Source organism: Oreochromis niloticus, linkage group LG13, assembly GCF_001858045.2.
Source record: "Oreochromis niloticus isolate F11D_XX linkage group LG13, O_niloticus_UMD_NMBU, whole genome shotgun sequence".
Taxonomy (NCBI): domain Eukaryota; kingdom Metazoa; phylum Chordata; class Actinopteri; order Cichliformes; family Cichlidae; genus Oreochromis; species Oreochromis niloticus.
The window spans coordinates 16343859-16360278 of NC_031978.2; the positions used below are offsets into that span (position 1 = coordinate 16343859).

The 16420-nt window shown below is 39.7% G+C and overlaps 1 protein-coding gene across 37 annotated transcripts in view; it reads right to left on the reverse strand.

The window, feature by feature from the left end:
- The window catches only part of kcnma1a (potassium large conductance calcium-activated channel, subfamily M, alpha member 1a), a 147979-nt gene that overhangs the window by 65936 nt on the left and 65623 nt on the right, over positions 1 to 16420 (reverse strand). For all 37 annotated transcript variants that reach the window (XM_025897359.1, XM_025897358.1, XM_025897367.1 and 34 more), the window contains exon 3: positions 11221 to 11282. In XM_025897359.1, coding sequence (XP_025753144.1) covers positions 11221 to 11282 — 62 coding nt within the window. The remainder of the gene's footprint in view (positions 1 to 11220; positions 11283 to 16420) is intronic.

The window sequence follows — 16420 nt, forward strand, 5'->3', positions numbered from 1 at the left end:
CACGCATACAGAAAGTTATCTTTTGTCTGCTAACATTAAAGCAACATTTTTTTTAATAATGTATTCCTTTAATTTAATCTAAAGCTGCACTAAATGCAGCAGAAAGCTGTTCCCAGCCAAAAAACAAAAGCTGACTGTGCACTACAGTACCTGAGCATCACAGAAAGATACACAAAGGAGGAGCTACTTGATAAACTAAGTGGAACATTTAGAAGCTAAAAAGCCAGAGAGACCGTTTTATATTGTGAGGCCAGGTTTAATATTCAGGGGATGTTATGTAGAAATATTTGTTCCAGAATTCTGCTAGAAAAATGTCATTTATTGAAACGTGCAAATATACGTGCAAATATCTCTTTTTTGACTGTCTGCTGCCGTTTGTTGTGTTTCTGTCTAGATGATGTTCCACACTGCCTCATTAATGTTGCGGTCCGGACTCTAGGGAGGCCAATCCATGACTGATAGTGTTCAATTTTGTGTTTTTCTCTCCAAGTATGCTTTTACTGGATTGGCAGTGTGTTTGGGATCATTGTCATGCTGAAAAATGGATCGGATGCTGTCTGCATTCATAATTACATGCATTTTGTCAAGATCCCAACACCACTGGCTGAAATCTCAGTGTTGTTTTAGTTTTTTTAGGCCCGATATTTAGTCTTCCACTTATCCAGTTTCCTGAGTTTTTTTGTAAGCGCACACTGAGCACAATAGTGAGATAAGTTAGCTGAGCTAATAGCTCTTTAGAAATCATCTTACTTGTAACAAAATACTATTGTACGCCTTTCAAACTGTTGTCTTTATACATTCAAGTAAAGAGATGGGAATATATTATGTGTTTTTGCGAGTGGCTAATAGTAACAAAGCATGGAGACCATGTTAAAAATTACAAGAAAGTATGAAAGGAAATGAAAAGAAATTACAGCTGACCCAAGAATTTGGCACAGTATGTACTATACATAAAGAAGCAATTCATTTGTATTACAATTTTCTGTCTATATGTCAACCATAGAAAACAAGAAATTACACGAAAAAGATTTTGCAAGAAAAAGAAGGCATTACTATTCAATTTACTCCTGCTAAACTTGGATTTGAGGAACTCAGGAGTTCCTTGGCAGTGAAATAGATGCCAGGTCATTATATTTCTAGTGGCTGTAGCTCAGGAGGTAGAGCAGGTCAACTACTGATCATAAGTTTGGCGGTTCGATCTCTGGCTCTGCATGCTTAGTATCTTTGGGCAAGATACTAACCCCAAGTTGCTCTCTGATGTATCCATCGGAGCATGAATACATGTGAATGTTAGCTAAAAAGCACTGAAAAGCATAGAAGAAAGTGCTGGTGTGAATGGGTGAATGTGGCATGTCGCATGAAGTGCTTTATGTGCTCCAGGAGAGCAGAAAAACACTATATAAGAGTCCGTTTACCATTTACATAAACCAGGACTGATTCTGATGAGTGAACTCTGAGACACCCCTCCTCAAACAGACCCCTTGCAACTCAACAAAAATTTCTTCAGACATGGAATTTTTAAAAGTTAGGGATTTATAAAGGATAACCTAAGGCAAAATTCATTCATAGCATATAATCCTAAGTAAGAGAGCAGCGGGCGACACCTGAGAACAAGCTCCAAGTCTAAGCCTGTGCCTTGATCAAGGAAAATTAACCCAACAAGTTTCTTCCTATGACAGAAGGAAACCAATGAAAGCCTGGAGACAACGTGTAAACTTTAAAAGTTTAAAATACAGGGTGGGCCATTTATATGGATACACCGTAATGAAATGGGAATGGTTGGTGATATTAAAGTCCTGTTTGTGGCACGTTAGTATATGTGAGGGGGCAAACTCCTCAAGATGGGTGGTGACCATGGTGGCCATTTAGAAGTCGGCCATCTTGGATACAACTTTTGTTTTTTCAATAGGAAGAGGGCCATGTGACACATCAAACTTATTGGTAATGTCACAAGAAAAACAATGGTGTGCTTGGTTTCAACGTAACTTTATTCTTTCATGAGTTATTTACAAGTTTCTCTTTGTTCACAGCCATTGACATGTTGAAGAGGTTAACACGTGAGGAGCAGATCGAAATTGTGTTGATATCTGGTGAACACAGTAACCGGGTCATTGCAGCAGATTTCAATGCAAGATGCACTGAAGCTGGCACGTTCCCTGAGTTTTTCCAGCAAGATGGTGCATCACCACATTATGGGTGCCAGGTCCGAGCATTCCTAGATGAACAGTTTCCTGGAAAGTGGATTGGTCATCGTGGGCCAGTTGAATGGCCCCCAAGGTCTCCCAATCTGACCCCCTTAGACTTTTATCTTTGGGGTCATCTGAAGGCAATTGTCTATGGTGTGAAGATACGAGATGTGCAGGACCTGAAACTACGGATACTGGATGCCTGTGCTGGCATTTCTCCTGCGGTGTTGCTATCAGTGTGTCAAGAGTGGGAGAAGAGGGTTGCATTGACAATCCAACACAATGGGCAGCACATTGAACACATTTTATAAGTGGTCAGAAACTTGTAAATAACTCATGAAAGAATAAAGTTACGTTGAAACCAAGCACACCATTGTTTTTCTTGTGACATTACCAATAAGTTTGATGTGTCACATGGCCCTCTTCCTATTGAAAGAACAAAAGTTGTATCCAAGATGGCCGACTTCTAAATGGCCACCATGGTCATCACCCATCTTGAGGAGTTTGCCCCCTCACAAATACTAATGTGCCACAAACAGGACTTTAATATCACCAACCATTCCCATTTTATTATGGTGTATCCATATAAATGGCCCACCCTGTACTGTGCAGCAATGTCACGTTAACACTTTTAGTCTCACAGCTCAAAAGTAGCCATGAAATAGTTAATGAAGCCTTAAAGTTAAATGCTAAGGACGAAAGCAAATAATTAGCAAAAACTATGACCTGACAAAATTCAATTCAAAATCCCTTAAAAATAGGTTCACATTTGAGAATTCTGCAGCCATGTCCAGGTGCCACTGCATATGCCTTCGTCAACATCACATGTTATCAATTTGTCATGGGATAAAAGTGGGTTGCCCATGAATTCACTCATTATTGACCTAAACAACTATTCAAAAAGATGATAAGCCTTTTAATCTGTTATGCATTGCCCAGCAATAGCACGGGTGCTTCTGTTATTGAACCCCACTATCTGTGTCACCTTCCCACACAAAGAGTGTGTAAGACAAGACAAAATCCAGATTCCTGCTTTCAATGTCATTTCACACTCTGCAATCACAAGGGATTCCTGGCCACATGCTGCCAGTGTCCTGCAGAAAATAGATCTGCCCACCACAGGTCTTATTACTCCTTAAGCTCTGCCACAGCCTGGGGTTACACCATCGTGCCTGACAGGAAGAGGAGACGAGAGAGAGACGGAGCAAGAGGAGGGAGCAGGGGTGGTGGGAGAGAAAGAAAGACAGCAGCAAGACATGTAGAGATTAGACAAGGAGAGAAGAAAGGTTGTGACATAAGAGGGAGAAGAGCCGAAGATGTAAAAGTGACAGTGGAAAAACTCCTCTTCGTCTCCAACCCCACTGTGCTTATTACCTAAGCTAGGACTAGGTATGCACATGTATACACACACAGACACACAAGCAGAATAACAATTAGGGGCAAATCTCGCAGGATATTAAAGGTAGAAGCATCAAAATCCTCTGAATACCACCTAACCCACCGCAAGATGGGCCAGACAGGCAAAAAGTCATTTGCGTCTCAAGGGCAACAGAGTATGTTGATGATGATGATCTAAAAATAGTCCCGAACACCTTCAGTACGTCAGCAGGAGCCAGTCATTCGTTAGCCTGCACATGACCTTGGCTAGCTGCAGGAGCAACAGCAAGGTTTCTCCCTGAGGAAACAACAACAACAACACGCTACTGCTGACATGACTAATGCTTACAATCACCGTGCAACACACACCAAATCTGAGTCACTCTTCATACACGAGAAATGTCGCACTCTTTGTTTTAGATTATTGCATTTTCTGAGTCTCATTTTTTAAAAGTCACCAGGTGTTAATAAATGTGCTCGGGCTGAAAAATACGGATGTGTCGGGGATAATAACCAAACGTCTAATAGCTTAGGTGCAGCATTTCTCCAGAGGACAGCACAGGGAAGCGGCACAGCGGGGAGGGGTCTGTGAAGCTGAAAGAAGGCCAGGTTGGTACTCTGATTGATTTAGGTCAAGGCACCATTACTAAAATAAGAAATACTTTAGCAACGACAAGGGCAACGGACAAATAAAATCCCTCCAGGGAAGCTAAAAATAGACAACTCAATTTTGTAATGTGAGTGCAAATGACTTGCCTCCTGCTGCAGGCGTATCCTGTATTAAGACTTTATTTTAGTCTCAAGCTGTCTGTGAATGAAAATAGCTCACCTTTAAAAGAAAGCACAATTTCATATAATGCAAGCAGCAAAAAGAAAATCAACAGTTCAGCGCATTTTTAATATACTGCAAAGCCACAAAAGCTAAACTACATGAAACAAGCAACTCTTCTTTTGAACACAAACTAATTAAGAGATGATAAACTGTGGTTATTCAGAAAGTGGAAGTCTTTATCAGCTCACTGATGAAAGTCGTCAAGCAATTAAGTCGGCTGTGCTGAGTCCTACTCCTATTTGGTCTCATTTCAGGTCATTTAATCAGGGCATTATCACCTATTCATGTAAAACAACCTTCTTTAAGGACAAAATATTAACTCCTTAATGCCTAGTCAATTTTATTGCATGAGATTTTGTACGTTTTTGAGGCTTCTACATCATCTGTGTGCTTTTCTTTCCTCCTGAAAGGGCTAAATAAATTGCACAAAAATGTTTGGAGCAATAAACTGCATTAAGAAAAATGCCAGATGTAGCAAATATCACAAAAATAATACAAATTAATATTTAAAAAAATAAATTTGTCACATGGTTAACAAGAATTTTCTGGGAATTATTTCATTGAGTTGATTATATAACATTTATATAATATTTATTGCAATATTCTTATCAAAAAGACATTTCTCCTCAAACTCAGTTTAAAATAGATTTTCTCTATAATGGATAAACTATTATTTTAATTCTGCCATAGTTAAATTCAGTTTCAGATCATTCACAGTAAGTGATAGAAAACTTCCTTTGTGTGTTCAGAGAGTTTCAATTGTCTGAAAAGATAAGATTACAATGTTTCCAATTTCTTGTCTCTCCATGTTAGCCCTGTAATAGACTATAGACTGTAGAATACCTCGGGTCTCACCAAAGGTCAACTGGGAGAACCTCACGATCAATCGTCATGGGAACTGTTGAGAGCAATTCATGGTATATATAATTTTGTACCAGTTTGTTTTACGTTGTATCTAGATGAGGACCAATCAAGAAAAATGAACACTTTTTTTCCGATATAAAATAATCAGTTTGTCTTCTGTTATTCATAAGACGACTGTATAACCTTCAATTCTGTAAGTTTTCGGTGAGTGTGTCTCTCACAGTGCACTGTTTCAACACAGGTAATACTTTTTCTTATCTTATAAAAAGGCGAGCTGGTCCTCTGAGGCGCAAATACAAGATTTGTCCAGTTTTCTCTGCTCTGGTTACATTTAAACATTTATTACCTCTATTTACACTAAGCCACTACTTTCTCTCCTTCCTTATTCACAAGGAGTCGCTACATTTTTGTCTCTTCCCAGGATCGAACCACCAATCTTTCGCTTGGGTTCAGTACTTTGCAGCATACAAATGCAGTGAGCTTATTTATAGGACTTTATCCTGTTTAACAACAACATCATCCTGGAAAATATGAATTGACAGAGACTACTGAAACATTTCATTTTAATGCAGGCTTAATTAAATGAAACTGAATGTTTTGGAGTAGCTCCCATGCTGTGTCTAAAATAGCTTCCACTTATAGAAGATTAGGAGATGAAAAAAGAACATCTTTGTTTATTAGCATCAACATGGCAAGATGTGGCCATTTGTAACAGCAGGTTTCCATGGTAACTTTAACAATCAAACTGACAAACAAAGTGCCAAGTGACCTGGCTAATCATGTGTCCAGTCATTTCTTTCATTAGACCTTAATCATGATGCAGTGCATGCACAGGATACACAAGGTAACTGTCATTATAATAATGCTTTAAGACTGTTATGCTATATTGTCACATCTATAGCTTTCTCGAATGTGAACCAGGAATATTTTTCAGACTCTTTCTTAGGCCACATGCAGATAACAAAGGTAATTAAATAGCCTAGTTTTAGCAGTCTAGGAGAGAGGCTCCATTGTGACCAAACAGTGCTGTTACGTTCCACAACATTCACAAAAACGTTGTTGACATTTAATAATTTCTCATAGTTTTTCTTTTCATTCAAGTGTTGATAATCGCTCAGTTATCGAGCAAGAGAAAATCCCCCTAAGAGTTTGAATAAAAATAATGAAATGCCATTTTTGTCTCAAGTGGGAGAGATTTTGGTACATTGATGAAAATTGCAACTTGATGGGAGTCATTTTTCTTTTACCCTGCAAATTGTGGATTAAGTCTGAATCCACTTGGGAATGGTGTCAACTATGACTTAATCCTACTCATAGTTACACAGTCCTCACTGATCCACACAGAAACAAAGTGATTCAACTTAGACACAACAGTCAGGTGTTGCAAACACCCAGCGTCCTTTAATAGGCTACCCTTCACTGTGACAGTCGCCTGTGCTTGCCTCAGTGCTCAGCCATATTTCTCACCTTACCCTATTAATGAATAATCAGGCATTGCTTCTTTGCGATCACACACCAATGATAGAGTTACGGGCACCAGATGCTGTTTTTCAAGCCTCTTTGAGGCAAAATTGAGTTTGTATGCCTATACAGACGTGCACCTCTGCACATTAACGTGACTGTGCAAGCATGTGCATGCAGAAGCATGCATGTGTGACGTGGAGGGATCGAGAGAGGAGAGAATAGAAACAGAAGTGGAGCAGGAACAAGGGCATCCCTTTAAGAGCAGCCTGCAGAGACTTTGTCCTACATTCCTCTTTGTTTCATGGGAGCACAGAGGAAGGGGAGAAAAAAAAAGGGATGAAGAACGAAGGATGGGCCAAGGTATTAAAGCAGATTCAGATGTGGGCGGGAGAGGACGCAGTATCCTCCCATTGAAAACATCACCAAAATAGCATCAGTTTGGCAAGTGAAGTCTGCCGCAGAGGAAGAGAAAAGGCACTGCCTTATCATCCATTAATATGTGCACTGTGGTAAACAAGCAGTTTGAGAAAATAAACAGATGGACAATCTTTTTCATTAAAGCTACATTACCATTCATTCGGAAAAAAAAAAATCATAAGAAACAATCTGCTTAACAACAACAACATGGTTTCCAAGTCAGTGACAAGTAATATATTTGTTCAACTGGGAGGGCATCCAATTATCAATTCTCAGCTTTCAAACTCTGTCTACCTGCTTCCACAGAAGCCTTTGCTGTTTTTTCATCTGTGGAGAATATTGGCCAACATAACTCCTGCCAGGAAAAGTCCCACCTGCAGAAAGGTAGAAGCAAAACAGCTCCTGGGAGACTGCGACCTGGGCCTCCAGAAAGCTACATTTTCTTCAGTGTTTTACCCTTATGTGTGTCCTGGCCTCACGGGGTTTCCCTACATCACTCAAGTAGATATAAAAGCCCATCGTGCAGCTCCAGCCTCACGAGGTCCAACCCACATGCACTTATTCCACCGCATGTCTCTTTTTGCCATCACCACAGGGAACGAACCATAATCCTTCCCATTACTGTTGCCTTTTTCACAGACAATTTCAGAAGGATGTTCACTTCATCCCATGGCCAAAATAGCAGATTGGGAAAGCAAGGCATTGAGCCTGAATAGTCCGTGAGTCTGGAGTAATTGCTGCCATTAAAAGAGTGACCTATAAATCTGCGCTCATTGATTTCTCAGTCATTAACATTTAGTGGCGGGGATGCTGGTGGGAGAGAAGGTCATATCTGAGGAGCTTTTTTAAACGCGAGCATTTGGAGGAGAAGAATGCGAGTCTCACCATTGTGATGTATGAATTTATTTTTTATATCCGACATACATGCGTGTGTAACATCAAACAAAGGGTGATAATGAGAGAAAGAATGTGTGTCCACAACTGTGCCCTTGTGTAGAAGCTTGTTGGCCTGCGTGGGCTTATCATAGCCAAAAACGGGGAGTAAAATGTAAAGCTTGCGACAGGTGCAAGTGACAGGTAGCGTAGATGCAACGTGTAATTTGCACAATGGCCACCACAATGCACGCCCTGGATTATTTTGAGGTCAACAGCTGCAACTTTCAGATACTGTTTGCAATTAGATGTTAGAGCAAATTGCTGCTGAGACAAAGATGTCTTTCTCAGAAGACAGTTGACAAAGAATTAGGATGTGGTCACCTGACATGTAACAAATGGCGCAGAGCACACAAGAGGCTTCAGCTGCTGTAGTGAAAGTATGGCCATAACACAAGGCTGGTCCTATTTAAGATGTGAAATGCTAAAGTGTCAAGTGAAGCTCCTCGAGGTTGATTAGTAGCCCCCCTCCCTGAGTGGAAGTACACACGTGACAAATGACAAGCTTGAGCTAATGACGACGGTAAGGGTGGAGAAAGCCTCAGCTTAGTGCGAGCATAGAGACATCATGTCAGTGCCTCTCAGAAGCTGAGTCACAAAGAAATACACTTAAAGTTTGCATTATAACATTCAAAGGTGAAATAGTCCAAAGAAAGCTACAGCTATACATTCTTTTTTAACCCTTTAAGTTTGGTGTTCAGACATTAAGTACATTGAGCATAACCTATACTTTATTACTATGTGATAACTGATAAGTATAACTGAGTGTAGAATGCAAACTATACACTTACCAGTCACTTCATTATTTATAATTTACTAATAGGGGGTTGGACCCCCTTTGGCCTTCAGAACTGCCCTAAAGGTGCTCTGTTGGTTTGAGATCTGGTGACGGTTTAGGCTTTTTGAGTACAGTGAACTCACTGTGACGTTCATGAAACCAGTTTTAAGATTGGTTGAGCTTGGCATGTTATTCCGCTAGAACTTGGGTAACACTGTGGTCATAAAGAAACAAATATGGACAGCAACAATACTCAGGCAGGCTGTGGTTTCAAACGTCACTCAATTGGTACTCAGGAGTTCAAAGTGTGTGTGTGTGTGATACAGGCAGGATGGATGCATGCTGTCATTTTGTTTTAAGATCCTACATGTGAATGTCACAGCAGAAATCGACACTTATCAGACCAGACAACATTTTCACCCAGATAACTGCCACTCGGTGTATATTTTCTCCTTCTGGAAAATTCTCTGCAAACCCTAGAGATGGTTGTGTGGGAAAATCCCAGGAGATAAGCAGCCCGTATGCTACCAACAACTTGTTCAAACTTACTTAAATTACTGATCCTTATGCTAAGTTTTAACTTCAACAGATCATGCACCGAGTTACTTCCACGTTTACTTTAACCAGATTAGTTTAACCCGATTAGTGCTTGATTAGTTTAAACCTTAACTTACATTAAGGGTTGAAACTGGTGTACATAATGAAGTGGCCAACATGTGTGCAGAGTACACAGTTATATCAGTTATATGGATGTGTGATGCAATATGCTACACATATTGTCTCCAAATATGATCATTTTTGCATGAGTGTTATGTAACGGTATGGCTCAGCTGCCAAAGGATTTTTGAGACCACATTTCACTTTAAAGTATCCTGTAATGAACGCCAACCAGTTGTTCTGTGATTGTTATTTTTTATTTTCGTTTTTAATCATCCATCAAGGAATTTTACTTGTAAAATTGTATCTTGAATCCCCGTTTTTTTGTCAAAATAAATAAAAAATAATAATAATTCCAAAAAGGTTGATTAGAAAGAATCCTGGGGTCGGGGGTAACACAGAATATATATGAAAAGATGTGGAGGAAGAAGTAAAGGTTTTTATCCTGAGGTACAAATGACTGAGTGGATTCATCCCATGAATAATTTTCATCTGGTGCTAAGAGATAAGACTGAATAAGTTGGATTGCATTTCAGATTTACTTCTTTTGAGAAATTTGCATCTCTATTCCTGTTTCAGACTCGGTTCCCTCAAGACACAATTTCACAGTTAACACCAGTAATAAAGCAAAAATAAACTACAGAAGCAAGGCATTACTTCAAGGAATAAATATGGTGAAATAGTAGCACCCGGTTTCTTCACTGTATGATCAGTAAGTTAGGATAACACAACATTCCCTTACCCGCAGCCACTGCAGATTTATTTTGGTTAATAACTAATGCATAAAAGTAAGTGCTGCCAAAGTCACTGTGTGTTTTTTTAGGGCACTGTCATGCATTCCTAATCTTGATTTTCAGCATCAACTTCTAACAAACAATTACATGGTTACAAGGATGCATATGGAAAAGGAAGATACAAAAATATGTTCCCCGCCCCCCAAAACAACACTTCTGATACAGCATATAAACATACAGCGTGTTAGAGGTTTTGTTGAGCAGTAATAATATACACACTGGAACCCTTTATCTCTTTATCACACCTCCTGACAAAGAGAATTAGGTTGAGTAAAATGTTTTCTGGCTCTTCATTTGAGCTGCTGTATTTTTTTAGCCAATAATTTTGTATCTTGAGTGTAGTCTAGCTATGGGACGTGCTGCCAGAGCTAATAACACAATATCTTTTACTAGAGAGAACCAGAAAACTATCCCTTCAAAAGGTACAGTTAGACTCTGAATGGTGTGAAAGTAGCTGCAATGGATATCGGAGAGATGCCAGGCCTGCAATCTGTCTCTGGGTGACTGCCAGCCAGGGATACGCATAAACTGACAATACCCACACACTCGTACTCGCACACAGAACAAGCTCCCAAACACATACAGTATCTGCCTATCTCTGTTACCATGGAAACTGACAGGCCTCCCATTGACAAATCCTCCGATGCAGATGTGTGTATGTGCGCGTGTGTCCGTACAGTACGTGTGAGCATCGCTGCTTCTTGAGTGTTTGTGGGGGTGTTGATATGTGCGTTTGCACTCTGCGAAGATGAGTAAGCACACATGTGCGCCCATCATTCAGATACAGCACGCAGGCCAAAATAAATGCATGTAACAAAAAACTGTGCTCGCACATTTAATTTAATCTAAAGTTGTCATCGGTAAAGCTGGTGGAGCATGAGTGAAATTACACCCTTATGTCATGAGATTGACACTTACTCTGAGGAGTCTATAAAGTATATTCCAAGGGCCCCGATGCTGAGTGCAAAGACTAACACCACCTAAGGAGAGAAAAAGAAGACAAGAGAAAGAGAAATTACTTTCATGCACTTCCACTATGCTCATTAATACAATTTACAGTAAACAAAGCGCTGCACTCATCTGGGCTGGACACAATTTGCAACACTAGTTACAGCATCTGTAATTAAATAGTGGCTTGCCTCCTGCAGGTTGCAGAATGGGTAGACATTTTCAAATAGCACGCGCTGAATAATGAATGCCAACTCTCATGTCAGCAAATACCGCGTATTGAACACAGGCAGTGTACAAAAGGAGGCAGCACAATTACAGGGAGCAAAGGAAGGGTGCACATTGGTAAGCTGATGAGAAGAGCAACAACAGTGTGTGTTTTAGGGTGTCAAGAGGAAGCACTTAGAGAGGACCACAACTATCAAGTGTTAACATGTGCTCCCAAGCTACTGCACTGAAACAATGTATTATGCTAGACTGCTGTCTGTTATGTTACTGCGACTATCTATCATTTCCATTGATAACATCAATACAAGAACCCTGCAGTTATTCATGTTTTTTTAATATCTTGCAAAGACTTGAGTCTCAAAACACTGCTATAAATGAGTTAAGTGGATCTTATAAACACAAAAACAGGATCATTTTCTTCTCATGTCTTCAAATGTAGTATAAAAGAAATTCAGAAGCTGCTTGAAAACACCTCATTATGAGCACATGCATGTCTCTTCTTGTTCCACACCAGCAGTTAAAAAGTGCCGCAATAACCCCCCTGCAGCAACATCAGGGTTCAAATCATCATCATCCTCACTGTGATCATCACAATCATCGTCGCAACAGCTGACCAATGTAGCGTTGTATAATAGTTCCTCTCCGATGATCCCTTCTCCCATTCAGCCATCTCACAATAGAAGCTCAATATCCCTGCTGATTGGGCCATTTATTATTGATGATGGGAGCTTGATAACTTTCATGTGATGGGTCCTTTGTATTGATCCAGCGCATTGTGGCTGAGGTAAACACCTCCCACCCACCCACTCCTCATTGCATTTTTAATAGTTCCCTGCTTGAACAGGGGATGATGGCAATTCTGAACCCAGAGAGGTCAAGGGAAAGAATAACTAAACAAGCCAAAGATATCAATGAGGTTCCACACAAAAGACACAAAGAGAAAGCTCAAGCTGAAACGCTACCATAATGTCACCACTACTCTAAATAGAAGAGGTAGTAGTCTATTACGGGGTATTATCTCATTCTAATGCTGCCTTGTTGAGTATTTTACCCCAAAAGATGGTCATAGATAGTATTTGGCAGATGCTTGTTGAGCATCAAATCCAAACTAAGTAATCTTACACAAGTTTTTTATTTTCTTAAGAGGATCTAATCAATTTTATACTTTAACCTGTTTGTGGGAGTACTACTCCTTATGTAAAAAAAATGCATTAAAAATTACATATTGATTTCTGTAATGATGCTCTGTAATTTCTGTAACAATAAATAGTCAGGACATGTTTTCTCACTACTTGTGAGAACTGATTCAGACTTTCAGGAGGTGATAGTAGACAAGGCGTTTATGTTGCATTAGCAGACACCTAATCATCTGTGGTCTGGTATGCCAACACTTCATACTAGTAGCATGGTCACTGATCTAATACCACACCGTAAGTTTTAGAGAATGACAGAAATACAATGAATACAGGAGAATCTAATCTGCTGTACATTCTGAATCTGACAATACTATGGGAGTGCAATGTTACTGGCACAACCCTTTGTTTCAGACAGAGTAAAGAAAAAAAAGTTCTCCACAAAACAAGGTTGCAAACCACAAGAGGATCTGTAAGTCTAAGGAAATGTGACTACCATTATGAAGCATCGATTTTGGCACTTTGGCTATTGTTATCTCAGTATTTCAGACTTCACATATCTGCCTGGCAAACCAAAGGCACCATAACTAACTTCTCAATTACAGTAGCCTATAGTAACATATACACCTTGGCAGATATTGGATTTTTAAGACCAATTCTGATACTGATAATTGGTATTATATATCAGCCTTTTTTTTTCTTTCAGACACAAAAAACATAATTAGATTCTCCTACCATTTGTTATGTGTAATTATTCATGAGTTCTCACTAAGATAATATACTATATAATATGATACTCTGCCCAACTCTGTGTGGATTAACTAGTTGTTGTGTTTGTGACATTTTAGACACACATATGTTGTCAGCACTTACAGAGTTGTACTGCTTACAGAGGGCCCTTTGGTGGAAAAACTATGTAACATAAGTACTCATAACATGGTCAAAGACCTTCGTATATATTAAATAAGAACCAGAAGTAGCAACAGTCCAAAAACTCATTAAATAAAATAAGACAAATGATATTTTTTATTCATTTCTATACACTTAGACTGCAGATTTAAGTTTACTTCTGCATCAGCACCACTTTTCAGTGGGTGAGGCAATGCCAGGCCAAAAATACATGTATAGTGCTCATCAACCATGTGTACTTGGGGCCAGAACTGCCTCCAGTCCAGCGCAATGCTTGCTGGCTCTGCAAGAATGAAAATTGAGTTGAGTCATTAATCTTATAATATCTCAGTTTTTCAGTAAAATGCACTAAAGAATTAAAGCAATACAGAAAACACAAGAAAATACACAGAAAATGAAAACAAAGCAGTTAACAGTGAATACCCAGGTCTGAGCTGAAGAGATGAGAAGCGTCATCATCTTAAAATGACCCAGTTATTCAACTGTGTTTTGCTGCCCACCCCTCCCCACACCCCATACACTACACTTTTCCTCACTCTCAGTGTCTCTCATCTATAAGGGCTAACTGTTGACCTCAAAACCATGATCTACCAAGGGCAACCAACTGAGCATCCGCCACTTCAAATCAAGGCAAATGCAATGACAAACTACAGCAGCAGTAATAGCAGAAGGGGCATTTCCTCCACTTCCAAAAAGAAATTTAATAAGAAACCTCAGCAGCAGGATTACTAAGTATAGCTCCTGCATTTGTAATACCTCAAAATTATTTTGGGGGGCTGTTTATGTGAACATTCAGTGATTCACATGTGATTAAATGACATCGGTGAGTCACATTTCTTATCAACTGGAATATGCCAGCATCATGTCCGAGGAGCAGCTTTCGGACATGATGTCTATGTTTTCTATTTAGTAGCCGTGTAGGTTTTCATTGGCGTATCCCTCTCTATATTTAAAGTGCTAAGCTAAATCTGTCAAATGCTTTCCGAGGTGCACTTCAGCAGGCACACTAGAAGACTCCAAGTGTAAAAAGGGCAGCAACAAATTGTGCATGTGTGTGTCTGCGTGTGTGGGTGTATGTGTTTGTGTGTGAACTTGAAAGCATTAGGGTTTCAGGTTGTCTTACTGCAAGCAGGCTAAAGGTGGCGGCTCTCAAATGACACGATCAGAATTGTAAACACATAATAACACTAACTTACACATATAAACACACATGCAAGTCTGACACACTGAGCTGATTTGTAAGTCTAAAGAATTTTAAGAGCCCATCACAGCTCGCCATCGGAAGCGCCCTAAAACTGAGCCAAAATTTCACACATGACTTCCTTCCCCAACAAGGATCCTATCTAATGACTTCCTCTGTCCTATAACTGCACTTTGTGACAAGATGACAGCGGACTCTCGCAGGCAGGTGATGTAGGGTGGCAATATACAGAGAAATCACTTCACATTAAGGCCAAGTATGAGGTCAAGGGGTCAGTGACTCATGGCTCCCCAGTTTCTACCATATTTCTTTTAATTGATCAAGACAGAGTACAGTTATGCATTTCTCCATGGTAAATTGAGAAAGGGTTAAAGACACGCCTACACACATTTAGATTTCACTAAAATTAATTTTAAAAAGACATTCTGCATATAAGAACCACAATGTGGGAATGTCTTCTTTACAGTAGACAAACCAACTAAAATTTAACAGAAAAAGTTTTTACACACATTGATTAAAACACAATATTTTAAAAGCCAGTCAGCGCCATAGGCTCCCAAATTTACAACACTAAAAGCCAATTTACAGCCTGGTACTAAGAAAGAAAATAGAAAAAAAAAGTTTTGGTAGTTTTGGTTGATGCCTGCCTTCACCTCCACTGCTTTAAGTCATTAAACTGGAACTCTCCACTGTGTTTGTGCTTCTGGTGGCTGATGTTATGGCTTGCAATGTGGTACAGACCATCCAAGCAGTTTTTTGTCTTTTTAGCCCAAACATTTCTTTGCACCTGACCTATGCCTGTTTATGGATGCAGTTTGCTAAGGCCTCAGTCACACAGGCCAAGAGACTGGTTAACAACCATCTAGCAACCACTGGTTGCAAAGAAAAAATTAGTACTCCCCAACTGGTTGAAAGTGGTTGCTGGAAACCGCTGTGAAATCGATTGCTAAAGTCCTCTTTACACAAGCCCAGAGACCAGATAGTGATCCCTTAGCTACTGCCCGTTGCTACGGAAAAGCATTACCAGTCTCGAGGCTTGGGTGACAAAGCTCTAACCAAGCTAGCTATCATTAGATGCTAACTTAGAAATCCACTTAGTCATCCAGGTAAGGGAAGTTTTTCTCACAGTTTAAAAATGACTTGTGTAAGATGACTGACAAAGGAGGCAGTCCTACTATGTATCTTGCTGCTGCTGGTGCATACAACCGTATGCATGCATGTATTCATGTATGCTACTAAGCTTCTAGAGATAATTGAAACAATAAAGAGTGTCATGAAGGGTTTCTAGGAATCCTGATTTGTTTCCAAAGATTACATGAGTAGGAAACCTCTTTGGGAAGTCAAGAATGCCCATCAGTACTGTATGGCATCAGGATAAGCTTGTTCATTAATCCAGCCTGGCTCGTTGGGTTAGCCAGAAAGAAGAGCTCCAAAATGTGTGATTGATGCCTCAGCCAGAAAGGATTTCAGAGGTCCACAGCCAAGAAAATCTCTGGCCAATCCAGTGTAGAGTTTCTGCTTTTCTATGGTTTTAATCCCCAAACACATACAATATATGGTTTTTATTTTTTTAACAGACTTCAAAACAACGAAGAACATTAAATGTTAATTCATATTCTATACAGATTCTCTCTGAATAATTGACCTGTCAGTGAAACAGAAAAGAGATGCAACACTATAGCTTTCCCTTTCTCATCAA